We start from the raw sequence: 26,556 nt of genomic DNA on the forward strand, positions 1-26,556 counted from the left end.
CATTGAATGCATCCCTCAGCTGTGACGCAAACCTGCCAGAGGAGATCCTGTGATACCCTTCCTTTTTTTTTTTTTTTTTTAACACGTACCACTTTTAAAACAGCCTTACTAAGATATAGTTCACATACAGTTCACCCATTTAAAGTGCACACAAGTTAGTCATTTTCAGCATATTCACAGATGCACGCAGCCATCACCACAGTTGATTTTAGTACATTTTCATCACTTGGAAAAGAAAGCCCACACCTTCCCTGCCCCCAGCAACCACACATTTACTTTCTCTAGCTATGGACTGCCCTGTTTTGGACTTTCATACAAACAGAATCGTAACGTGGACTTTCGCGTCTGGCATCTTTCACCAGGCACAGCATTTGCAAGGTTCATCTGTGCAGTAGCACATAGGGGGGCAGCGTTTTCTCTCTCCCCTCTCAGGGCTTTTCAGCTGGGTCTGAGTCAAACCGGCATAAGATGGAAAAACAGGAGAAACGCATCCAGATGTATACAAGTGTGACATGGGAGCCCTAGTAAGGAAGTGAAGACCCAGAGAAATGGCCTGGCCAAACCTACCTGCTATTTTTGACTTGATTTTATATTATGTTGAACAGAGAGAGTCAATTGTGGAAAAGTAAACTATGTGAAGAGGGCAAAGGAAGACAATTATTTTAACAAGATCTGTTTGTACAGAATTCTCTCCACTTCAACTTCTTGGCCTTAATGAGAAGAATGTTACTTTCCTTCTGGTATAGGGAGGACATCTTGCACTTGGGAATTTCATCTCCTACTTTAAAGAAAAAAAAGGAAAGTAAAAAAAAAAAAAAAAATTCTTAGCCTAACATTGGGAAAATAAAGTGATCCCCATTACTAGCGTAAAAGGATTCACCTAGAATAAATCATTCTAAACAAACCCCCCCCCCCCAAAAAAAAGGTCAGAGCGCTTACTTGTATTTGTTTCTTTTCAAGTGCCTTTAACTGGAAAATAGTACGCCAGAGCAGCATTTTGGAGCGGAGCACACGGTAGCTACTACATTCAGATGTATCAGTGCTTCATGCCTTTTACGGCTGAGTAATAGTCCGTTTTATGGACAGACCACATTTTATTTATCCGTTCCACCGACACCCATTTGAATTGTTCCTACTTTTGGGCTGTTATGAATGATGCTGTTTTCAGCATTCATGTCCCAGTGGACATGTTTTCGTTTCTCTTGCGTATATACCAAGAAGTAGAATTGCCAGGTCACATGGTAATTCTATGTTTAAGCAAAGTTGCACCATTTAATATTCCCACCGGCAGTGCAGGCGGGTTCTGATTTCCCCATATCCTTGCCAGCACTCATTACTTGTCTTTTTGATAGTAGCTCTCCTAGTGGGTGTGAACTGGTGTCTTTTTTTTTTTTTTTTTATAAATTTATGTATTTATTGGTTGTGTTGGGTCTTCGTTGCCGCACACGGGCCCTCTCTAGTTGCGGGGACTGCTCTTCTTTGTGGTGCGTGGGCTGCTCAGTGTGATGGCTTCTCTTGTTGTGGAGCACAGGCTTTTGGCGCATGGGCTTCAGTCGTTGCAGCACTTAGGCTCAATAGTTGTGGCTCACGGGCTTAGTAGATCTATGGCATGTGGGATCTTCCCGGACCAGGGATCGAACATGTGTCCCCTGCATCGGCAGGCGGATTCTTAACCACTGAGCCACCAGGGAAGCCCTGAAGTGGTATCTTAGCGTGGGTTTTGATACCATGCCCTGATCGTGCTGTTGAGCATCTTTTCACGTGCTCACCGGTCATTCATACATCATCTGTGGGGAAATGGCTAGTCAGATCCTCTGCCTCTCCATTGATTGATTGTCCTCTTACTGTGATGTGATCCCTTCTCACAGGTGAGGAACCTCTGTCCCAGGGAGCATCCGTGACCTGTCCAGGTAGTCAGCTGGTAAATGAGAGAGTTCGAGATACCTGTCCCCATGTCCCCACGCTTTCCAGCTGGGGAAGGGGATGAGGTCACTGTCTCCTGGGAGACCCAGAATGGATGAGAGGTGCTCATTCACGCTGAAAAAGCAGAGATTTTTAAAAACAGCCTTTCTCAGCCAAGCTTTTTGAGACTGAAGTAAAATTTATACATGGTAAAATTTGCCCTTTTTATTATATAGATCTGAGTTTTGACAAACACATGGAGTCACGTACCACCACCACCAAGATACAGAATAGCTCCTTTAGCCCCCAGAGTCCCCTGGTCCCCCTCTGTAATCAGTCCCTGGCACCCACTGATGTGTCTTTTGTCCCTATAGTTTTGCCTTTTCTAGAAGGTCATATGAATGGACTCGAATGGGGTGTAGGCTTTGAGGCTGGCTCTGTCATTTAGCATAATGCCTGTGAGATTTATCCATTTTACCAAGAACACACATGTTGAAGAAGAGAACATTCACCCAGTATTTGGAGTGGTAAATTAACCAGTGGTGATATGTAGGAAATTTGTATGTAATGTCAGTATGCATTAAATCCATGTTTATGGACATTTTTTTTTTTTAAGGGTCTTGTTTTTGTATCCATTCAGCCAGTCTGTGTCTTTTGGTTGGTGCATTTTATCCATTTACATTTAAGGTGATTTTTTTTTTTTTGTTTGGGGGGTACACCAGGTTCAATCAACTGTTTTTATACACATATCCCCATATTCCCTCCCTTCCCTGACGCCCCCCCCCCCTCGTATGGACATTTTTGCATAGGCCCAAAGTAACCTAAAAATAAAGGTAAAAGAAAACCTTGGGTATTATATAGGAGAGACGCAGACATGGGGGAAATTGTGGAAAGCATAAAAGCTGATAAAGCCAGAATCTGCAAAACATCGCTACATGTTCTCATCACAGCTCTGGGCAGGGTGACCCTGGTCTTCAGTAACGGTTACTCTCCAGGATAAAGGTGACGTGATTCTGGGAATCACACACCCAAAGTGGCCTCCTCCCCCATCGCTGACCTTGGTACCAGAGGAGCTTCAAGGTCATCTAGACCGTGGGCTCTGAAAGTCCTGTTTGTGGTCTGGAACCCGTCCCGGAGGGAGTGTTCTCCAAGTGAGACAAAGGACAGCAGTGTGGTAAGATCTCCCCGAACCTAATGTAAGACGCGGCTATTATTCTGAGAGTCTGTTACTTTATTACTGTTAATATCAGTGGCCATGAAAATAGTTGGATTGTGTTCATGTGTATTATGTCCTTAGTTGGCAACTTTAGCAAGCTGATTTGTTGAATTTTGTTGCCATTAAGAAGTCATCTCTGGACTTCCCTGGTGGTCCAGTGGTTAGGACTCTGTGCTTCCACTTGCCACAGACTGAGTGGATCTAAACCTTCAAAAAGGCAGTCATAGAACTCACGGACCAGGTGTCTGTATCATCTTGAAACCTTCCTGGTCCACATATTCTGCCCTGCAGACATGGGCAGCTCCAGACCCCACCACCTGTCTTTCTCCCCCTGGAGCCTTTTCCCGGCTGTTCTTGCTGCTTGGAAAGCCCTTTCCTCCCCCCTCTACTCCACTGAGCCTTACTCATCTCCCCCAGTCTCATCCCCCCACCCTCAGGCCCCCGCCCCCAGCTCTGCTGCTGTGCATGTTCTTCGTTTCATCATGTATTTTCCCCTCCTTCCTCTGCCACCCTCGCCCCTGGTCCGAGCACCTTGAAGGTAGAAAGTGATTCTGTTATCTTGATCTCTCCAGAGTCGAGCACAGGGTCTGGCCTTATCTCAAAGGAAACTGTGGTTTGATTTCATTTCATTACAGGATGTCTGTGATTTTTCTGTCCTTGTTTGCTGTTGTATCTTAAGGCCCAGTATCCACCTGTTTGCTCACTTATTTCCTTAAGCTGTCTCCAAACATCCCTGCCAAAGCCCATCTCTCTCCTATCTCTGTAGATTTTAGGACCCCCTTTCCAGAAAGCCTAGTATGGTCTCTTCAGAGAAGGTTCCGTCCTCTGCCTCCCAGCTCCCTGCCGCCAGGTCAGACAGATGGAAGACTTGAGTTGTGCTGGGAACAGGGATGGGAGGTTTTGAGGTATATTTCTGTAGTTTGTAAAACTCTTTGCAAAAGCCTCTACCTACTTGCCTTGATGCCTCTGCCGTCAAAGTTTTTAAGATTTTGCTGGCCAGACTTGCCTGTGCCTATTTCAGTCATCTCGGGGCCTTGAAAGAGCCAGCTCTGTTCCTACTTATAACAGACTTATGAATTTGTGTCGAATGATACATGAACAGTAAGAAGGACCAACATTATGCCCATTTAACAGCTCAGAAAACTGAGTCTCGGGGAGGTTATACATCTTCCTCAGAGGCACTAAGGTGTCTAACTGAAGGCACATAGATTTTCTGACTTTGAATATGGAGTTTCTATTATTCCACACAGCCTTTGGAAGTCTATTCTTATAGTGGAGGTAGGGCCTTTCCTGCCCTCCACACCCCCCTTTTCTTGTTTGCAAAATTGGGGTAGACATACCGCCCACATTAAAACAGAATCGAGTGGATCAGGAACCTAATTTTACCTTGCTTAGTGGTTCTGATCCTGCCCAGACCCAGAGCCACCAGCCTGCTTTATTATGAAAACATAGGCCGTAGGAAAGGAGAGCTTCTCAGTGGCCTGACTTTTTTTTTTTTTTTTTTTTTGCTGCGTTGGGTCTTTGTTGCTGCAGGTAGGCTTTCTCTAGTTGCAGCTACTCTTCCTTGCAGTACGCGGGCTTCTCACTGCAGTGGCTTCTCTTGTTGCAGAGCACGGACGCACGGGCTTCAGTAGTTGTGGCGCACAGGCTTAGTTGCTCTGAGGCATGTGGGATCTTCCCGGACCCAGGGATTGAACCTGTGTCCCCTGCATTGGCAGGTGGATTCTTAACCACTGCGTCGGTGGCCTGTTTTCTGTCGATGGGGCTGGGTAAGAAACAGCACCATCCTCTTTTAAATCTCACTAGTGCACAAGGCCAACAAAGGCTATGAGCGATGAGCATTTCAGCCTGCGGACATAGAAATTTCTGTGATGCCATCTGAGATGGCAGCTGCAGTGAGCTTTGATGTAAAAAAAATCAATGTCAAGGCTTTGCTTGAGACTTTCTGTGAGACTTTCCCTGGAAGCTACTTGTGCACAGCCCTGGGCTCTGCTGATGGACTTCAAGTCCTGGGGTGCACGTGGCCTTGGCCCTGGCTCTCTCCTAGAAGGAAGGGACCCAGGGAGAACCCCAGCTCTCCTTCCCATTTACAGCAGGCCCCACCGTTTTCCCCATCCACCCCAGATCCCTATCACCTCGCAATTTATACTTACCCACAATCCCCTGCCTTCAGGTACTGTTAAACCATGTGAGATTGCCAATACTAGACTTTTTTTTTTTTTCACTGTGGCAAGAACATTTAACCCTAAATCTACCCTCTTCACAAATTTTAGGTGCACAGTATAGGACTGTTGCCTCTAGGTACAGTGTTGTACAGCAGATCTCGAACTTATTCATCTTTTTAATTTAAAATTTCTATATTGTAGTTAAATTTATAAAGTGATTCAGTTATACATGTATCCATTCTTTTTCCAATTTTTTTCCTATATAGTTTATTATAGAATACTGTGTAGAGTTCCCTGTGCTCTACAGCAGGTCCTTGTTGATTATCTATTTTATATACAGTAGTGTCTGCATCTGTTAATCCCAACCTCCTAATTTACCCCTCCCCCCAGGGTTTCCCCTTTGGTAATCATAAACTTGTTTTCCAAGTCTGTGAGTCTGTTTCTGTTTTGTAAATAAGTTCATTTGTATCATTTTTTTTAGATCCATAGGTAAGTGATATCGTATATTTTTCTCGGATTTACTTCACTTAGTATGATAATCTCTAGCTCCATCCATGTTGCTGAAAATGGCATTATTTTGTTCTTTTTTATGGCTGAGTAGTATTCCAGTGTATATATGTATCACATATTCTTTAAACATTCCTCTGTCGACGGACATTTAGGTTGCTTTCATGTCTTGGCTGTTGTAAATAGTGCTGCAATGAACATTGGGGTGCTTGTATCTTTTCGAATTACGGTTTTCTCCAAATGCATGCCCAGAAGTGGGATTGCTGACTCATGGTAATTCTTAAAGTTTTTTAAGGACCCTCCATACAGTTCTCCATAGTGGCTGCATCCGTTTACATTCCCACCAACAGTGTAGGAGGATCCTTTTTCTCCACACCCTCTCCAGCGTTTACTGTTTGTAGATTTTCTGATGGTGACCATTCTGATACCTCTTTGTAGCTTTGATTTGCATTTCTCTAATAATTAGCGATGTTGAGCATCTTTTCATGTGCTTTCTAGCCATCTGTATGTCTTCTTTGGAGAAATGTCAATATAGGTCTTCTGCCCATTATTTGATTGGGTATTTTGTTTGTTGACATGTAGAGCTATATGAGCTGTTTGCAAATTTTGGAGATTAACCCCTTGTTGGTTGCTTCGTTTGCAAATATTTCCTCCTATTCTGTGGGTTGTCTTTTCGTCTTGTTTATGGTTTCCTTTGCTGTGCAGAAGCTTTTAAGTTTAGGTCCCGTTTGTTTATTTTTGTTTTTATCTTGATTATTCTAGGAGGTAGATCCAAAAAGATATTGCTGTGATTTATTCATGTCAAAGAGTCTTCTGCTTATGCTTTCCTCTAGGAGTTGTACGGTGTCCAGACTTAATCCATTCTGAGTTTAGAACTTATTCATCTTATTCAGCAGCAGCCTTACGCCTGTCGGTTAGTAACTCCCTGCTTGCTCCTCCCCCGGCCTCTGCTAACCACCATTCCAGGCTTTGCTTCTCCAAGTTTGACTACTTCAGATGCCTCATGTAAGTGGAATCATACAGTATCTGTCCTTTCGACTGGCTTATTTCATTTAGCATAGTGTCCTCAGCGTTCATCCACGTCGTCACACATGTCAGAATTTCCTCTTTTAAGGCTTGAATATTCCACTACATGGATGGACCACGTTTTTTATCCATTTACGGAGATTCAGGTTATTTGCACATCTTCCCCTTTGTGAACAGTGCTGCAGTGAACATGGGGGTGCAAAGAGATCTCTTCCAGATCCTGATTTCTACTCTTTTGGATAAATATTTATTCTACCCTAGAAGCCTCAGCTCAAAGCCAACAAGACTCTTGCCTAGGGAAACGCAGCTCGTTAGTGGCTCCACGTGGGGTGAACTTGCCTGTCGTTGCCACAGCGCCGTGAGGGCTGAGCGACTGTCATCCCCATGCAGCCCAGGGTGCAAGGCTCAGGGACAGCGAGCACAGCCCATTGGCAGGGGACCCACCCTCACTTGCCGTGCTGCTCCCCACACAGTAGGTGCCTTTGGTGAAATTAAACGAAGTGCCAGAGTCCCGGCCCCGCTGACTCCTAAGTGCTCCCTTGCACCAGCCAGGCTCCAGCCTTTCCCAGGCCCTCCCAGGAGCCAGCTCTTCTGAGGACCACAGGCTCTGGTCACTGCAGACAGAGGGCCTCCTGGCCTCGTGCGTTATGCCCAGTGATGATGGCACCACGGGCAGCTGGCTGGACCCCCGACCCTGAACAGTGTGAAGGGAGGAGGTTGCGGGGGGCAAAGATTCCTTCCAGCATCTTCTGCCCACCTCTAAGGGGCATTCAGGGATAAAGAAGCTTTTGGTAACGTGAGTGTTTGGAAAGAAGAGAGGGCCGTGGTGCCTTTGGGGCCACAGAGGATTCAGAGCAGTTCTGGCTTTGTTCAAGGTCAAATGCTTCTCTTCCCTCCATGCACAGAAGCCCAGCACACCCTGGCTCCCATGGGAGAAGGTGGTAGTTAGAGGGATTTTTCATTTTTATCTTATGGAGATGTCATCCCAAATGCAAAATGAGGGACATCTCACAGAACACAGTGTCTGGGTCCCTGAAAAGGCATGAAAATCAGATCGTGTAAACGGAACCACTCCTGCGATGCAGGAACCAAGTGGCCATTGCAGGGACCCCTGTGGGAGGAGCGTTTCTCTTTGGATATGACGCGTTCCTTTGCTCCCCTGGACCGGCCTTGGACACAGCTGGTGGTGATTCTGGCTCTGCCGCTTGCTCGCTGATGGCTGTGTCCTCCCTGAGCCTCGGGGCTCAGCTCCAGGTGGGCCCTGGCTTCCCTTGCAGAGTCCTGTAGGACTCACATCCGGAAAGCCTCTGGCACGGAGCCTGATGCCCCAGAGACAGTCAACATTTAATCTTTAATTTTTAAAAGCATTTTGTATCAGTGAGATATTTATTGCCAAAGTTTTCTCTTATTTCTCTTATATTTTCTGTCAGCAGTGATCTCACCATGTAGAGGCAGTTCAGTTACCAAGTCTTGTTGCTTCTAATTCCTATTCAATCTGTGATAGACAGGATGACACCCACCCACCCCACCCCCCTGGCCAAAAATGCACCCTAACCCCTGGAACCTATAAATGTGTCCCCTCACATGGCAAAGGGGACTCAGCAGATTTAAGGATGGGGCAGAAGAGAGATACCCAGACGGCCCAATGTGATCACAAGGGTCTTTATAAGAGGGAGGCAGGAGGGACGGAGGGAGAGAGATTAGAAGATGCTGCACTGCTGGCTTGGAAGACGGAGGCAGGGGCCACCAGGCAAAGAGTGCGGGCGGCCTGTGGAAGCTGGAAGAGGCCAGGAAACAGATTCTCCCTTAGAGCCTCCAAGAGGTACACCTTGAGGTAGCCTCATAAGACCCATTTGGGACTTCTGGCCTCCAGAACTGTAAGACAGCACAGCATGTTGTATTAAGCCACCAAGTGTGATAAGACAGAGTTCAGCAGCTCTGCATTCACAAGCCCAGCCCAGGCTTCCGTGCCTGGGGCAGTGGCCTTGGCATCGGGCAGTTCAAAGGCAACCAGATCATGGACCCCAGCCCCTGCCGAGAGCCCTCCAGAGGATGCCCTGCACCCTCCAGCAGCTGCCTCCCTGCCTCCACCTGTGCTCAGAGCCTCCTGGTCCCAAGCTTCACCCAGGCCGGCCTGCTACCCCCACTCTGGCACCTCCTGCCATCACTCAGGCTCCCTGCTTAGGGCAGCTGTGGCTGCATTTGTAACCTAAGTCTTTATAACATGTGATGTTTTTAACCCCCCTTCAGACTGTGAGCCACACGGGGCCTGGAAGAATCTGTGTTGTTCACCATTTATCCCCAGTGCCTTGCACAGTGCTTGGCCCACATGGGTGTGCAAAGATTCTTGGAGTAAACAAATGCATCATGTATCCTTCGGGTGTTTTCTGTACACAGCGGGGTTACACCCTCCCTACTGTGCTTTCTCCTGTGTTGGAATCATACGCCCTCACTGGTTCAGAAACGCACACCCGTGCATTTACTGGCTGCTGCTGTCTCGTGTGTAGGTGTTTCATACCCAGTGTCTGTGATCCCCTCGCGCTGGACTCTTAAGTTGTTCCCTAGTTTCGGCTCTTTCACACAGTGCTGTCGTAAACACCCTCACAATTAGACGCTGGCAGACATCCTGATTATTCTTTTAGGATGAACTTCCACCAGAATTCCCTCTTCTGTGTTTGTGCATCTTTTATAGCTTTAGATGCAACATCCTCCAAAGCATTTTTTTTCTTTGACTTTTAAATGTGCCTTTGCTGGAAGATCAGTGAAAATGGTGAGAAGAAAGCCAGGGCCACAACCTTATTCCATTGACTTAAAAGAGGGTCCAGAACTGTCTGGGGGCTATTGACAGACAGGAAGTTTACACAACTTGCCCCCCCCCCCCCCCCATTTCTCCAGGCTGCTCTCGCCACCCAGCCAGGCAGCAGCTGTGCCCCTGAGGCCACTCCCACTGTCCTCCTCACCCCCGGCTCCTGCCCTGCCTGTAGCCATTTGCACTTGGAATCCAACTTCACCCACTTCTCCCCACTCTGTCTTACAGCGACATCACTCCTCCCGGAGAACCGCTCACCAAGAACAGCCGACCCAAAGCGGCTTCCCGCTTCCCCAAGCTGTCCCGAGGTCACCCCAGGGAGACGCGCAACGTGGAGCCCCAGAGCGGCGACCTCTGACCTCGACGGCCACCCAGACTCGGGCCCTACGTGCCACGCCAGCTGCCTCCACCCTGGCCACGGCAGCTGGCCCCTTCCACCTCGGAGGGACAACCCTGTCCCCCGGTGAACCCCAGAGAGCACACCTTCCCCGTGGGGCACGTGACACCCCGATTAAACTGGGCCGTGTGAGAGCAGGGCGGCTCCTCTCTGGACAGACGCAGACACGCGGGCCCTGCTCTCCCCAGGCCCTGCCCTGGGCCACGAGGGCCAGCCGTTCCCCTCCCTCCAGCCCAGGGGCCAGCAGGAGGGTGGGCGCCGGGTCAGGCTTGGAGTCTCCCTGGTCGAGATGCACAAGTCTGATGTCTCATTTGGTCAGAAGGTTCATTCAGAAACCACGTCTTGACTCTTTCCCCTGTGGGAATTCGAATGACTGTTACCTTTTTTGTTTTCTCCTGTTTAATGTACTTGCCTGCTACAACCTATGGGCACGGAAGGTTTGGGCTGGGGTGGCTCCTGTCCATGCACTCCCCATCGGTGGTCAGTAGACACCCTAGTTCTTGACACCGTGCTCCAGGGAAACAGTCCCATGGCCTTCATGCAAAGGAGCCGTTAGAAGGATGCGGAACTGTGGTTCTTGGAGAACTTCCCTACCTCCTTGTGGTTGATTCTGGAAGGACCAGCCCCTACAGGAAACCTGAGGCCCCCTAGGCCCACGTGCACCTGCTCAGGCCAGCCATCAGCGGCAACCTGGTGACCCGTCCTGGAGTGCCCTGGGCTATCCAGGAGTCGGTGGCCTCAGCCTCGAAAGCCAAGAGGTGAGGCCTAAGCCTGTGAGAGACGCGGCCGCGGGAAGCCCTCCCGCAGGTTCTGGGGGCCTCGGGCTTTCAGACCTGGCTCCGGGGCTCCGTGGAGCTCGGCCTGAACGTGGACATAGCGTCCCCTCGGCGCAGATCGTGGCTGTCCCCTGCTGACACGGGTGTGCAGCACAGCCCCTCAGCCAGCAGCCCTCAGTGGCAGCAGGGCCCCGTGTGGCCCCGAGAACCATCCCTCTGCTCCTCCTGTTCAGAGCAGGGCCCGGCCGGTGGGAACAGGACGAGGAGGAGGGACAGCGTCAGACGGCCCCGCGGGACCAGCGCCTTTGGCCGGTTTCAACATCCGGAATCATGGAACTCTCTCCCCCTCCGGACAGGAGCCGTCCTCAGCTGCTGATACAAAGAGGGGCATCTTCTGGGGACGACAGATGTGTAAATGTGTGTGAAGGTGGTCGGTAGACGGCTGACCACCCATCCGCTTACAGCTGGGCAGCAGCGTGGGTGATCATTGAGCATTTCCTAGTTAGGAAAACTCTGGAAGCGATCGCCTGGAAGGCTTGTGCTGCATGTTCCCCCATCAACCAGAGGGACACTTACCAGAGCAGTTAAGCAGAGCTGAGATCACGTACGCACAGCCCTCCAGAGACTCGGAGGAGGTCTGAGTGACTTCGGAGGGAACATTCTGCCCGGTGAGCCAGGCCCCGGTGAGCGAAACGAGTGTGTGGGTCTGGGGGCCCTGTTGACAGTTCTTGAGGGTCGGAGGACCCGAGGGACGCGGTGTCCTGGAAAGGCAGCGTGGTTTCTCTCTTCCATGTGTGCGCGGAGGGATGCGGTGCACCTGCGCTCTGTAGGGCTCCCGAGGGCTGCAGCGCTACCTGGAAGACAGCGCCCTCCTCCACCAGATCCTCCGGGACCGTCTGGAAGCTCCAGCTGCCCCAGAGCCCAGCCCCCCGCATTTGGGTCCGTCCACGGCGGTCAGTTTGATGCCAGCTGACAGGCTGCACAGCCAGATCTCTACCCAAGATGTTTCCTCTCTGTACGAGATCCAGAATGGAACCACTGCCCTGACATCCCGGGGGCCAAGGGTTCCGGTCAGGCAGTCTTGTTCTGGTGCCTGACACGAAACATGTCTGAGTGAGAGTCTGGTCTCGCCTTCTCCAACCACGCCACCAGGAACCAGCTTTCATGTTCTGCACACGGAGTTTAGAAAAAAAAAGGCACCCAGAGCTACGGCGGACAGATGCTGAGCCGGGAGACAAACGCACTCGCAGCCGGTGTTAAAAAGGAGAAACTCTGCCTCCCCGTTTTTTAAAGCTTAATTATTCACGGAAAACTGGCCCTGCTCTTCCAAAACGTGCATCATAAAGAGCATGTTCCTAGGGGCCCCACGGGGACCCTCCAGGCTACTATCTGTCCCCCCGTTTTTGTGATCCTGCAGCAACCCTGATCTTCAGTCCCTCTGATTTCAGCTCAGACATGCATGTGACGTGCACATTACAGCACCTCCTCAAAGCCTTAACTTTGGAATCACATGGAATATTCTGCAATGATACAGCCCATCCAGCTGCTCAAAATACTCCTGCCCTGCTCTCCAGGGTGGCAGGATGGACTTGGAAGGGGCGGACCCCCCAGCTCCTGGAGAAAGAGAAGAAAACACTGAGGCCCAGGCTGAGATCCAGGGCACAAAATACCACCCTCTGAGGATGTGTCATCATCCACCCACCCACCCAGATCCAATTTAGAGGGTGGGATGTCCACCCAGACTCACCAGGAGGAAAGACATCCCCTCAGAAAGGACCCGTTGACCTTGCTTCTGTCTCCTTGATCAAATTAGAAGATTCTTTGGCATTTGAAAGAGGAAGCCCTCCCCATTCAGAGAGGAACCAAAGGGCCTGTCTCTCTCTAATGGCCTTGACCCTCTAATGGCACCACACCTGTACTGGGAGGAAGTCCCCTGCAGGTCCCCTGAGCAAAGCCAGGCCATCTGCTCAGGGGTGGCTTCAGCCAATCAGAACACCATCTCTGCCATCATCTCATGTGCTCCCTCCTTTTCCCCCAGATAAAGGAAACCCAGGAAAAGCAGGGCTGGGCAGAGATGTCTCTTCTTCAAAGAGAAAACCAAAGCTTCCAGGAAGGGAAGGCTGAGGCTGGTGTAGACCTCTCCCAGAAGTGAGTTTTCTCAGCTACCATTCCCGCCCCTGGTCTGAAATCCTGGCTTGAAACAGTGCAACATCTCTCTACAGTCAGATCCTGGGGAGGAGGCAGCTTTCACAGAAGAGTCTGTTACACCCCAATGGTGGTCGCCTTTAATGCCATCACCAGGCCCATCCAAGGGCTTCCTGGCTACAAAAGGGATCACCTGATTGAGTTGTAGAGACACAAAACCATCTTGTGAGACCTGACAAGAGGTATGAACAGTGAGGGGGAGGGACACAGAGGGGGTGTGGACCAGGTCTGGTCACACAGCTCGGGGCCTATTGAGATGCATTCTTTGATAACCGCTGGGTTTTACAGCAATGCCAGGCTGTGTTGCGCCTTTAAAAATAACAGAGGCACTCAGAGCTGTTTACACCCCTGCGATTGATAACACATGCCGAGAGGCAGTGGGCACTGGAGGCGCAAGAATGAATCCCCAGGTTTGGGGCCGAGAATCAGGAACCAGGAACGAAGACCCACTGGCCAGCCCAGGTGATCGGAAGCGCTCCTAACACACTGAACCAGGGCTCTGCGACCCGGACAAGCTGGTGGTCCAGCCTCCTCCTTTTCTCCTGTTTCATCATGAGACAGTTTGCCCACTGGAGGACCAGGTCACCAGGTCCAGGCCTTGGTCCCCCACGCCAGCTGCTCACCCTCACAGGGGGTGCCGCCCAGAGCCACCAGCTGGCCCCCTCACCAGGAGGCCAGACCCTATTCTCAGGCCCCAGCAGACTTCTCCTAACCAGTCACCTCTGGCATCCTTCCTTCATCGCTCTGCCTGGCAATTTGGTACCAGCACCTGTTCACAGGAGATGCTCTCCCCCAGAGGGGACATCTCGCCTGGGCATGTCACTGACAGCAAAGACCAGGCTGGGTTCCTCAGCTGGGTGGGCATCCCCCAGGACCTGCTGGAGGAGGAGCACGCCCTGCTCAAGCTTCAACCCCAAAGGCAATAACTGTCTTGACCCTGTCCTGCTGATTCCCTCGGGACAGTGCCACCTACGCTGGACCTTCCCCCAGGCTGGGCGCTTCCGGCAGGCAGGCATCCGCTCACGAGCAAGGCCTTTTGTAATGATCATTTTTCAAAATATTGTGCATTGTTTCGTTAACGCTAACATTAAATGTTTGCTGTCCAGATTGGCTTCTGTGCTGACTTTGCACAATTGTAGCACTGTATATTTTATCTACCATTCCCATGGCAAAAAATTCATTTTTCATGTTTCCCTAACACGTGGTCTTGATTATGTTTCTAAAATACAACTTTAGCTGCTGGACCGATAGAAGTGAGGGTGGAGTCTTGCCACTCTCCGTGCTCTGAGCTGAGCATCTGTGCTCCGAGCTCATCCGCTGTGACTGAAACGCCCCCAGCTCAGTTCATCATGGGATTTCTGACCTTCCCTTCTGCCATACCCATTGCCAGGGATGGGCCTGATTGTGGTAGTTCTCACGTCTGTCAAGGAGCCCTTACTTTCATCTCTGAATCCTAACAAGCACATTGAATGAGTTTCCTTACCTACCCAATCAGTTTCTGAAGAGACATGGAAAAAAAATCTGGTTTCTCTAGAAGAAGGTCGAGCCTAGAGCAAGGAAGAGCAGTCCCACTCGAAGGACGGGCTGGACCCATGGGTGTTTTGAGGTCCAGGGATTCAGTTCTTACTGGCACAGAAATGTTGTTTGCCATTGTCATTGAAAACCACTAGCTGACCCGCCCAGGCTCCCCCACCTGCCTTCAAATCCCATCAGGTCTGCCTCCTGCCTTCAGGAACTGCAAGGGGAGAACTGCAAGGGGAGAAGCCATGCACCTCCAACGGTTCTTTCCGCCATCACTCGAGGCCACACAAGGGGAGTGAGGATGGGGAAGGGTACAAAATGGGGGAGCGCGCATTTGCAATTGGAGCTGCCAGCCGCTCCAGAGATGAGCTGGAGAATGGGCCTTGGGGGGGGGGGGGGGTGGAGCTCCTTAGGATTTTTTATTATGTAGGATTCACCCTAGAAAGAATGTCTTTACCTCTGCAGCCTGAGAGGCACCATCCCTGCCATCACCATTGGGTAGAACACTTTGCTTAACCCATCAGATGCCGACTTCTTGGAGGAGGGAGTCTTTTGACTGCAGGCGCCGTGGTGACCCAGCCAGTCACCCACGACCGGGTCCCAGTGAGCCGCTGTCTGTCAGAGGGGAACAAGGCAAGAAATCTAGAGTCTGTCTGTTGTCTGGTTGTAAGTGAGGCCTAGAAGCCCGCAGATTCGCTCTGAAACACGTAGTATTATCTTAACTACCCTCTTCTGTTACGGTTTACACAATAGAATTTTTAAACAAATGTGTTTAATTTTCTAAAATCTCTTGTATTAAAATTTTCTTTTGGAATAAGCTGTGGTAATTTTGTTACAATCTGGTTGAGATACACCTCTTTACAACGGACAAAATTAAAACAGTGACATTTTCTAAGTTAGATCCTTGGTTTACGGTCTGATTCTTTGTGTCCATCCTTTTTTCGGCAGCTGGGGATCAGGTGAACTTTCAATATACATGTTATAAAGACTTCCAGAAAGGTCCCTCACCGTGTCACATGTTACCCTAAACCACAGGATTGCATTGGACCCACATCACTTTTATTTGAAGTGGAGCAAAATCCTATTTTGAGCTTATCAGGCAGATCTGTACTAATTGGAGATGTAGAATCAAAATTCTATACAGAAAACAAAATCCCTTCCTATTCATCACTCAGAAACAGATTGTATTGGGCACCTACTGTATACCATCATGCCAGGCACTGACCAAGACAAAGACCCCGCCATTGGTTTTGTTTGTTTTTAATTTTTAATTTTCTATGTTTTACAATAAACTGCATGTCTTTAGCATGTACAGCGTGGTGTCCCAGTCTCCCACCCCTGCCACAGCTGACTAACCTTCCAGGTAAGGCAGATGGACAATAGTGTATGTCACGTATTTCTGTCTATACACACACACACACACACACACTTTCTGAAGTCAGCCATCCAGGCAATTACAGACCACGATGAGCACCATGAAGGAATAAGCAGGACTTGGAGAAAGGATCCCCTCTAAATAGTCCCGGCCAGGCTCTCACCCTCAGCCCTGCTGACATTTGGGGCTGGACAATTCTATGTCAGGGGGACTGTCCTGTCACTGTAGGATGGTCCACAGCCCTGGCCTCCACCCACTGGATGCCTGTAGAACCCTTTCCCTTCTGATAACCAGAAATGTCTCCAGATGTGACCACACGTCCCTGGAGTGAGGAATACCGCCCTCCCTCCCTCCCCCCATCTCCTTGAGAACCAGGAGACTAGACCAAGGGATTCTTTGGGCAGAAGTGACATTTAAGCTGTGACCTGAAGGATGAGGAAGAAATGCTACACTGTCTCCTGCTCCCCACCCCAAATTGACATTGGCTTAAAAATTCATACCCTATAGCAAGGCACTTAGCCTTTTTAACCAGGATAAGAGCCCAGGCATAAGGTCAGTATATAAAAGTCATACCAGCAAATCCTGGGGAGATTCAGCCCAGGGCCCCACGAAGCGTGCACTGCAGACCCCTGAGCCCAGTGCTGTGGGAAGAGCACTCCTGGGCTGATAAAACAGGAGAAGGGGTAGGACCAATGTTGGTTTTTGAGGGCGTGTACATGAATCACACGGCGCCCCATGCTCTACAGCCTCCAAGTTACTTAACCCTTATGCCACCCCAGTGTATCCTCTGTTTGAACAAATGAGAAAACTATGCACAGGTTGAATGCTGGCCAGAGCTACCCCAGCCTCAAGGTAGAGGAGGAACAGGACTATTTCTATCATGCCCACAGCCTGCATTGTCTTGGCCACACTAGTCTGTCCTGGTCCTCACTTCCAGGAGTATGGAACAAACTCCCCAGTAATCTATAACCTCTCCTCAGGGAAGTCTCCCAGCTTCCCAGCCATCTCCAAGCATGGCTGTCTCCTAAGGGAACTATTCACTCGAGCTCCCCGAAGGAGAGGCTTTCTTTTTTATTCTCCCTCAATCCATATTCCCAGTTCCCAGCTTCCCTGCTTCAGACCCCTTTGCCTCCTTAAAAACATCAGTTCCTTTGACGCTCATGCCATCCACCTGTAACACCCTCTCCGCCTAGGCTTGGACTTGTCTATTGACCTTCAAGCTGCTTCTCACTCACTGACGATGAGTGCCTCACTCAGCGGCCCCTCCGTCCCCTCCAGCCACACCCTGCTCCTCCCGTCTCTGAGCTTCTCCCTCTCTAAAGGCTATTCCTCTGTGCTGCTCGCAGCTCTTCTAGACTAACGCAGCAGCCATCACCACACCACCTCTAGAATCTTGATGTCAGATTCTCTGCTCTGATCCACTCTGTCCCCCCAGCACTTTGCTCTAGTGCCCCCACAGCAACAACGCTTCAAATTCTTCAGGCCTGCAATCTATCACTTTTAAAACTCCGTCCTCCTCACGTATGCTTGCCAAGCACCCCCATCCCAGCATCAGTTCCGTGGGCCATGATGATCGTCGCTCCCTTCGGGACATCCTGATGCCCCTTCCCCACTTGAATACTTGCTTCGCAAAAACCCAGCCCTAGTCAAGCTTCTCAACTGAGAAGCTAGTCTAAAAGCCAGTATTATTTGTAACTTTGCTTTGTAATGCCACATTTTGTTTTCTACATAATTTAAGAGACTAATGCATTTAAAAGAATGATTAGTTTATGCTTGGAGGAACACAATGTATGAAGATATATAAAGGGGTGGGGATGGAGCTATAAAGGAGCAGGGTCTTTTTGTTACTGAAGTTAAGCTGAGATAAATTCAAATTATTATTCAAAGTAACTTTAGGTGGTTAAATGTAATCCTCACAGTAATCACACAAAAAAAACAGCTATATAGTATATACACAACAGGAGATGGAAAAGGAACAAATTCTGACAAAAACAAAACTAATCACAAAAGACAGGAACACATGAAATGAGGGACAAAAAAAGCTATAAGGCATGTGGAAAATGAATAGCAATGACAGAATAAGTCCCTCCTTATCAGGAATAACTTTAAATGTAAATGGATTACACTTTCCAACCAAGACAAAGCTTGGCAGAATGAATAAGAACACATGATCCAACTATATTTTGTCTACAAGACATTCACTTTAGATCCAAAACCACAAATAGATTGAAAGCATGGAGAAAGATATTCCATGCAAGTAATAACTAAAAGAGAGCAGGAGTGGCTATACTAATCTCAGACAAAACAGATTTTAATGAAAGGTTCAAAACAGGAAGAAGATAAAACAATTATAAAACATTTACGCACCTAATAGGTTATCAAAAAACAGAAAGCAGAAACTTACAGAATTGAAAGGAGAAACAGATGGTTCTACAATAATAGCTGGTGACTTCAATACCCCACTCTCAATAATGGACAGAAAAACTAGACAGAGGATAAGGAAATGGAGGATTTAACACAATAAACCAACTAAATCTAACAGACACACACAGAGCACTCTACCCAACAGCAGCAGCATATACATGCTTCTGAAGTGCACATGGGACATTTTCCAGGATAGACCATATGTTAGGCCACAAGTTATGTCTCAATAGATTTTAAAAGATAGATTTCATACAAAGTATCTTCTCCAACCATGATGGGACAAAGTTAGAAAACAATAAGAGAAGGAAAATGGAAAATTCACAAATTTGTGGAAAAGAACACAAACAACCAATGGATCAAAGAAATCACAAGGGAAATTAGAAAATACTTCAAGACAAAAGAAAATGAAAACATTTAAAAACCTATGGGATGCAGCAAAAACAGTGCCAAGGGGGGAATTTATAGCTATAAATGCTTATAATAAAAAGCTAGAAAGCTAAATCAACACTCTAATCTTATAGCTTCAGGGACTAGAAAAAGAAGAGCAAACTAAATTCAAAGTTAGCAGAAGGAAGGAAATAAAAGGTAGAGCAGAAATAAAATAGAGAATAGAAAAGCAATAGAGAAAATTAATGAAAGTTGTTGGAATGAATCAATAAAATTGACATACCTTTAGCTAGATGGATGGACTAAGGAAAAAAGGAGAAGCCTCAGTATACTAAAATCAGAAATGCAAATGGGGATGTTACTACTGATTCTATAGAAATAAAAACAATTAGAGTATCATGAATAATTTTATGCTAACAGGTTGGATAACCTAGATGAAATGGACAAATTTCTAGAAACACAAAACCTTACCAAGACTGAATCAAAAAAATAGAAAATCTGAATAAACTTATATGTAAGTAGTAAGAAGACTGAATTAGTAATCAGTCTCCTAAGGAAGGAAAGACCTGGACCTGATGGCTTCTCTGGTGAATTCTGCCAAACATATAAAGAACTAATGCCAATCCTCAAACTTTTCCAAAAGATTAAAGAAGAGAACACTTCTCACTCATTCCATGAGGCCAGCATTACCATGATACAAAGGCAAATAAAACACTACAAAAGAAAACTGCAAACCAATATCCCTGATGAACATGGATGCAAAAATCCCCACTAAAACACTAACAAACAATTCAGCAGCATATTAAAAAGATTATTCACCATGACCAAGTGGGATTTATTCCTGGAATGCAAGGATGGTTCAGCATGTGAAAATTGATCAGTATAATTTGCCACATGAACAGAATAAAGGAGGGGGACCACTTGATCATCTCAATAGATGTAGAAAAGGCATTTGAAAAAATTCAACACTGTTTCATAATAAACACTCAACAAACTAGGAATAGAAGGAACATACCTGAACATAAAAAAAACCATATACAAAAAACACAGCAAACATCATGTATATTCAGCAGGGAAAGACTAAAAGCATTTTCTCTAAGAACAGTAACAAGAGAAGGGTGTCACTTTTGCCACTTCTATTCAACATAGTACTGGATGTTCTAGCCAGAGCAATTAGGCAAGAAAAAGAAATTAAAAGCATCCAAATTGAAAAGGAAGAAGTAAAATCCTCTATTCATAGATGATGGGATCTTATATGTAGAAAATCTTAAAAATTCTGCAAAACAAAACAAAAAGAGCCCCACAACTGTCAGAGATAATAAATTGCAGCAAACTAGCAGAGTATAAAGTCAACACGCAAAAATTAGTTGCATTTCTGTATACTAACAATGAATAATCTAAAAGAAAAATTATGAAAACAGTTCAACTTGCAATAGCATGAAAAATAATACTTAGGTATTAACTTAAGAGGTAAACGACTTGTATAATAAACTATAAAACATTCCTGAAAGAAATTAGATAAGACATAAATAAATGGAAACACATACCATATTCATGGCTTAGAAGATTTAATATTGTTAAGATGTCACTACCCAGAGTGATTGATTCAGTGCAATCCCCATCAAAATCCCAATGACCATTGTTGTTGGTTTTTTGTTTGCTTTTTTTGGTTTTTTGGGTTTTTTTTTTTTTTTTTTTTTTTTTTTGCAGAAATAGAAAAATCCATCTTAAAATTCATGTGGAAGCTCAAGGGACCCCAAATAGCTAAAACAATCCTGAAAAAGAAAAACAAGCCTGGAAGACTCACACTTCTTGATTTCAAAACTTTTAACAAAGCTACAGTAATCAGAACAGTGTGGTGGTGACATAAAGAGAGACGTACAGACATATAGAATAGAGTGGCAAACCTAGAAATTAACCCTTGCATATATGGTCAAATGATTTATTGACAGGGGTGCCAAGACCACTCAATGGGAAAAGGACAGTCTTTTAACAAATGGGAAAACTGGCTGTCCACATGTGACAAGAAGTTGCATCCTTACTTAACACCACATACAAAAATTATCTCAATCGATCAAAGACCTAAATATAAGACCCAAAACTATAAAACTATTAGCAGACAACACAGGGGTAAAGCTTCACAACATTGGGTTTGGCAAGGATTTCTTGAGTATGACACCAAAGGCACAGGCAACAAAAGAAAAAATAGACAAATTAGACTTAAGAAAAATATTCAATTTTTGTACAAAGACAATATCAACAGAGTGAAAAAGCAACCCAGAGAGTGGAAGAAAATCCTGGAATATCAAACTTCTTATAAGGGAGGGACTTCCCTGGTGGCACAGTGGTTAAGAATCCACCTTCCAATGCAGGGGACATGGGTCTGAGCCCTAGTCTGGGAAGATCCCACATGCCTCAGAGCAATTAAGCCCATGTGCCACAACTACTGAGCCTGTGCTCTAGAGCCTGTGAGCCACAATGATTGAGCCCATGTGCCTAGAGCCTGTGCTCTGCAACAAGAGAAGCCACTGCAATAAGAAGCCCAAGCACCGCAACAGAGAGTAGCCCCTGCTCGCCACAGTTAGAGAAAGCCCGCACACAGCAAGGAAGATCCAACACAGCCAATAAAAAATAAGTTGTTTTAAAATTTTTCTTATAAAGGATTAATATGCAGAATATGTAGAGAACTCCTAAAACTCAACAATAACAAAAAAACCTGATTCAAAAATGCTCAACAGACTTGAATAGACATTTCTCCTAAGAAGATATACAAATGACCAAAAAGCACATGAAAAGAATGCTCAACACTAATAATCGTTAGGGAAATTCAAGTCAAAACTATAATAAGATAACAGCTCATACCTGTTCGGATGGCTACCATTTTTTAAAAGAAGGCAAACAGAAAATAACAAGTGTTAGTGAGGATGCAGAGAAATTGGAAACTTTGTACATTATTGGTGGGAAGGTAAAATGGGACAGCTGCTGTAAAAACAGTGTGGTGGTTCCTCAAAAAATTAAACAGAGGATTACCACATGATTCAACAATTCCACTCCTGGATATATATCCAACATTATTAAAAGCAGAATCTTGAAGAGATATTTGTATACCCACATTCACAGCAGCATTATTCAGAGTAGCTGAAACATAAAAGCGACTCAAGCATCCATTGACAGATGGTTAAGCCAAATGTAATAGTATATACATACAATGGATAGTGCTCAGCCTTAAAAAGGAAGGAAATTCTGACATTCTACAACGTGGATGAACCATGATGATATTATGCTAAGTGAAATAAGCCAGACACAAGAGGACAAATACTGTATAATTCCACTTACACGCGGCACTCAGTGAGACTCACAGGGAAAAAGTAGAATGGTGGTTGCCAGGCGATGGGAGGAGGGGTTGAGAACTTATTGTTTAATGGGTACAGAGTTTCAGTTTTACAGGATAGAAAAGTGCTGGAGACAGATGGGGTGATGCTTTTACAACAATATGAATTACTTAATGCTACTGAAACATACACTTAAAAATGGTTAAGATAGTGTTATGTGTACTTTTTCACAATTAAAATAAATAATGACTCTGATTTCACAGAAGAGATGATTAAAGCCCAGAGGAGTGATCAGCTTGCCCAAGTGTATGTGGCTTTTATGTTATTGCTGGGAATTCAAACCCAAGTCTGTCCACACCCAAGTATTAGCTCTTTTTACTAAAACTAAAGGCGTGAAAAGAATAATGAAATAAAAGTTGAATGAAAGTTCACTAATGTGTGGGGTTTTTCTATCTTGTGCTACCGTGGGTCTCTCTGTCAGTAATTTGGACTTCAAAATTTGAAGATTTTAAGTCAATACAATGGAAAAAATTATAACGGAAACATTTATCACGGGCTGTGAAAAGACTCTTTGAAAGAGGTAAACTTTGTGATCAAACAGAAGTGAGTGGATTACTCTCCAGAAGGCTGCTAGAGAATTACTGCTTAAGCTGGAGTTGCACCAGATGACTTCTAAAATCCAGGCATATGGACTTCCCTGGTGGCCCAGTGGTTAATAATCTGCCTGCCAATGCAAGGGACATGGGTTCGAGCCCTGGTCTGGGAAGATCCCACATGCCTCGGAGCAACTAAGCCTGTGCTCTAGAGCCCACAAACCACAACTACTGAAGCCCATACTCCTTAAGCCCATGCTCCGCAGCAAAAGAAGCCACCACGAGAAGCCTGCGCACTGCAACAAAGAGTAGCCCCCACTTGCCACAGCTAGAGAAAGCCCACGCGCAGCAACGAAGACCTAATGTAGCCATAAAATAAATAAGTAAATTTTTAAAAATAAAGTAAAAATAAAATAAAATCCAGGCATACTCTGTTTTAGTGTGCATCACAGATATCACTTTTTTTTTTTTTTTTTAACAACTTCTACTCCAGGTAGAAGCTTGCACAGCTGGTGCATGATTCACCTTCCTTTCCCTCTGCTGTGGTGATTGTGCAAGTTTGTGTTGAGAGAAATCTTCTATTGGCCTGGACAACAGAGTAGTTCCAGTGACCAGAGCCCTATTGAACACATATTATGAAAGAGAAATAAACTGTTATTGTGTGAAGACACTGACATTGGGGGATGTTTGTTGCTGCAGCATAACCTGTCTTATTCTGACTTGTACAGCTTCCTTCTCTGATGCATTCTCCACATTCCTCTCCTCCCCTCACTCTTGAGCCCCTCTGATCTGGCATTTCCCAGCCACTGACCTCAAACTATTCCAGGAGAGATTATCAGCAACCTCCCCATGGTGACACCTGATGGTCAAATCTTGGTCCTCATGTGACTTGACCATCCAATGAGGCTGCTCATTCTCTCCTTCTTGAAACCTTTTCTTCACTTGTGTGAGGATGCCACACTCTCCCGGCTTCCATCCTGCATCTCCAGACACTCTCGTCCAATCTCTCTTGCTGGCTCCTCCTCATCCCCCTGACCTCTTCCTGCAGAGCACCCAGGGCTTGGGTCCAGACCTCACCCCTCTGCTTCTCAGGGACTGCATCAGTCTCCTGGCTGCCCCCAGATGTCTCTCTGTCAGCCATGCTGCTCCCTGATTCCCAGCCTACGTTTTCACCTGCTCACCTGACAGCTCCATGTGGCATCTCATCAACATCTCAAACTTAACACATCCGGACAGAGCTCCTGATCACCCCCACAAGCCTGCTCCATCCCTAATTGTTCCTCCCTCAGGGTCCCTGAGTAACCATGATGAGCAGGCCAGAAACTCTGGAATAGCCTTTCAGTCCTTTTTTTTTTTTTTTTTTTTTCATGCCACACACATTCTATTTATCAGCAATTCCTGTCAAAATATATCTGGGCTCCCATCACTTCTCACCATCTCCTTGGCTACCACCTTGCTCCAAGCCACCTGCCCCTATCACCCAGACTATTATATTAGCCTCATAACTGCCCCAGCTCTCACCTTTGCCCCCTTACTAATGATTCTCAACCCAGCAGCCTAAAAAATCCATCATAAAATATCATTCTTTTCCTTAAAACCCTGCAATTGCCACCCCCCCACCACTGCCCCGCAATTTCCCTCACAATAAAACCCACCATGTTTAACAATGGTCTATAAGGTGCAAACCATACAGCCCCTAACACCCTCCTCCCCGCCCCTGGCCTTCTCTCCCAAGACCCTCCCTCAGTTCCTCCAGCCACACTGCCCTCCTGGTGTATCACACTCCCACTTCAGGGCCTTGCAGTTGCTATATCTTCTGCTCAGGACATGTTGCCCCTACGTCTTTGCTCAAATGTCACCTTCTCAGTAAGGCCCACTCTGACCAGTCTATTTAAATACTTGGTGGGCAGAATTCTAAGTCCCCAGGGGCCATCTAGAGGGAATGGAACCTATGAAATGACGGGATATCAGTCCAGTGATTATATTATCTACTTGGGGACAAAAGCAGTTTGAGATATAATTAAGGTTACTAATCAGTTGACTTTGAGTTAATTGAAAGGGAGAGTATCCGGTGGGCCTGACCTAATCACATGGGCCCTTTAAAGCTGGGTCTAGAGATGGGAGACAGAGGAGGCAGAAGCTCAAAGCATGAGAAAAATCTGGCACTTGTTGCTGGCTTTGCAGATGGAGAGGATCACATGGGAGCAGCTCCCAACTGACAGCCAGCAAGGAAATAGGGACCTCAGCCCTACAGACACAAGGGACTGAGTTCACCAATGACAAGAAGGAGCCTGGAATTGGATTATCCCCATATCTTCCAGGTGAGAACTCAACCCCAATGACACCTCAATGTAGCTTGTGATGCCCTAAGCCAAGAACCTAGCCAAACTCTGCTAGACTTCCAGTCTATGGATGCGAGCTAATACATACGTGCTGTGTATCAGCAGCTGTGTTTGTGGTAATTTAATTTATTTATTTTTTGGCTGCGTTGGGTCTTCGTTGCTGTGCATGGCCTTTCTCTAGTTGCGGTGAGCAGGAACTACTCTTCATTGAGGTGCGTGGGCTTCTCAGTGCAGTGGCTTCTCTTGTTGCAGAGCACAGGCTCTAGGAGCACAGGTTTCAGTAGTTGCGACATGCAGGCTCAGTAGTTGTGGTGCACAGGCTTAGTTGCTCCGCAGCATGTGGGATCTTCCTGGAGCAGGGATCAAACCAGTGTCCCCTGCACTGGCAGGCAGATTCTTTTCTTTTTTTTTTTTTTTTTTAAGAACTTTTATTGAGATACAGTTAACATACAACAAAGTGCATATATTTAGAGTGTACAATTTGGTATCCCAATCTCCCAATTCATTCCCCCCCAACCCTCCCCGCTTTACCCACTTGGTGTCCATTCGCCTGGCAGGCGGATTCTTAACCACTATGCCAACAGGGAAGCCCCTGTGGTAATTTTCTATGCAGCAATGGAAAACTAAAACAAATAACCTTCAAAACTCTAGAGTAGGAAAATATATTTGCAATCCATCTAACCCACAAACAGTTCAGAAGATAAAAAACTTCTACCAAACAATAAGAAAAAAACAGGCAACCCAATAAAAAAAAATGAGCAAAACACCTGCATAGATACTTCATGAAAGGATACCCAGGTGGCTGATAAAACATATGAAAAAGTATTGAATGTCATCAGTCATCAAGGAAACAAATTAAAACTGCATATATCTGGAGAAAACCATAATTCAAAAAAAATACACACATCCCAATGTTCATTGCAGCACTATTTACAATAGCCAGGACATGGAAGCAACCTAAACATCCATCGACAGATGAATGGATAAAGATGTGGTACAGATATACAATGGAATAACTCAGCCATAAAAAAAGAATGAAATAAAGCCATTTGCAGCAACACGGATGGATCTAGAGATTACCATACTAAGTAAGTCAGACAGAGAAAGGTAAATATCACAATATCACTTACATGTGGAATCTAAAAAAATAATACAAATGAATTTATTTACAAAAGAGAAAAACAGACTCACAGACACAGAAAACAAACTTATGGTTACCAAAGGGAAAAGGTTGGGGGGAGAGATAAATTAGGAGGTTGGGATGAACATATACACACTGCTATATATAAAATAGATAATCAACAAGGACCTACTGTACAGCACAGGGAACTCTACTCAACACTCTGTAATAACCTATACAGGAAAAGAATCTGAAAAAGAATAGGTAGACTATTTATAACTAAACCACTTTACTGTACACCTGAAATACAACATTGTAAATCAAGTACACTCCAATATAAAATTAAAAAATAAAAAAAAACTGAAATGAGACAACACTCCACACCTACCAAAATCCTAAAATGGAAAAAGACAGGAAATACTAAGTGTTGGGCAGGATGGGATACAGCTAGAATTCTCA

At 46.2% G+C, this 26,556-nt stretch overlaps 1 protein-coding gene across 2 annotated transcripts in view; it reads left to right on the forward strand.

Annotated features, from left to right (window-relative positions):
• The window catches only part of SNX29 (sorting nexin 29), a 559,063-nt gene extending 548,309 nt beyond the window's left edge, over positions 1-10,754 (forward strand). For both annotated transcript variants that reach the window (XM_057748481.1, XM_057748484.1), the window contains one exon: positions 9,854-10,754. In XM_057748481.1, the coding sequence (XP_057604464.1) occupies positions 9,854-9,983 (130 nt within the window). In that variant the 3' untranslated portion in view covers positions 9,984-10,754. The remainder of the gene's footprint in view (positions 1-9,853) is intronic.
• The last annotated feature ends 15,802 nt before the right edge of the window (positions 10,755-26,556 follow it).

This window comes from Hippopotamus amphibius, chromosome 9 (genome assembly GCF_030028045.1).
Source record: "Hippopotamus amphibius kiboko isolate mHipAmp2 chromosome 9, mHipAmp2.hap2, whole genome shotgun sequence".
Lineage (NCBI taxonomy): Eukaryota > Metazoa > Chordata > Mammalia > Artiodactyla > Hippopotamidae > Hippopotamus > Hippopotamus amphibius.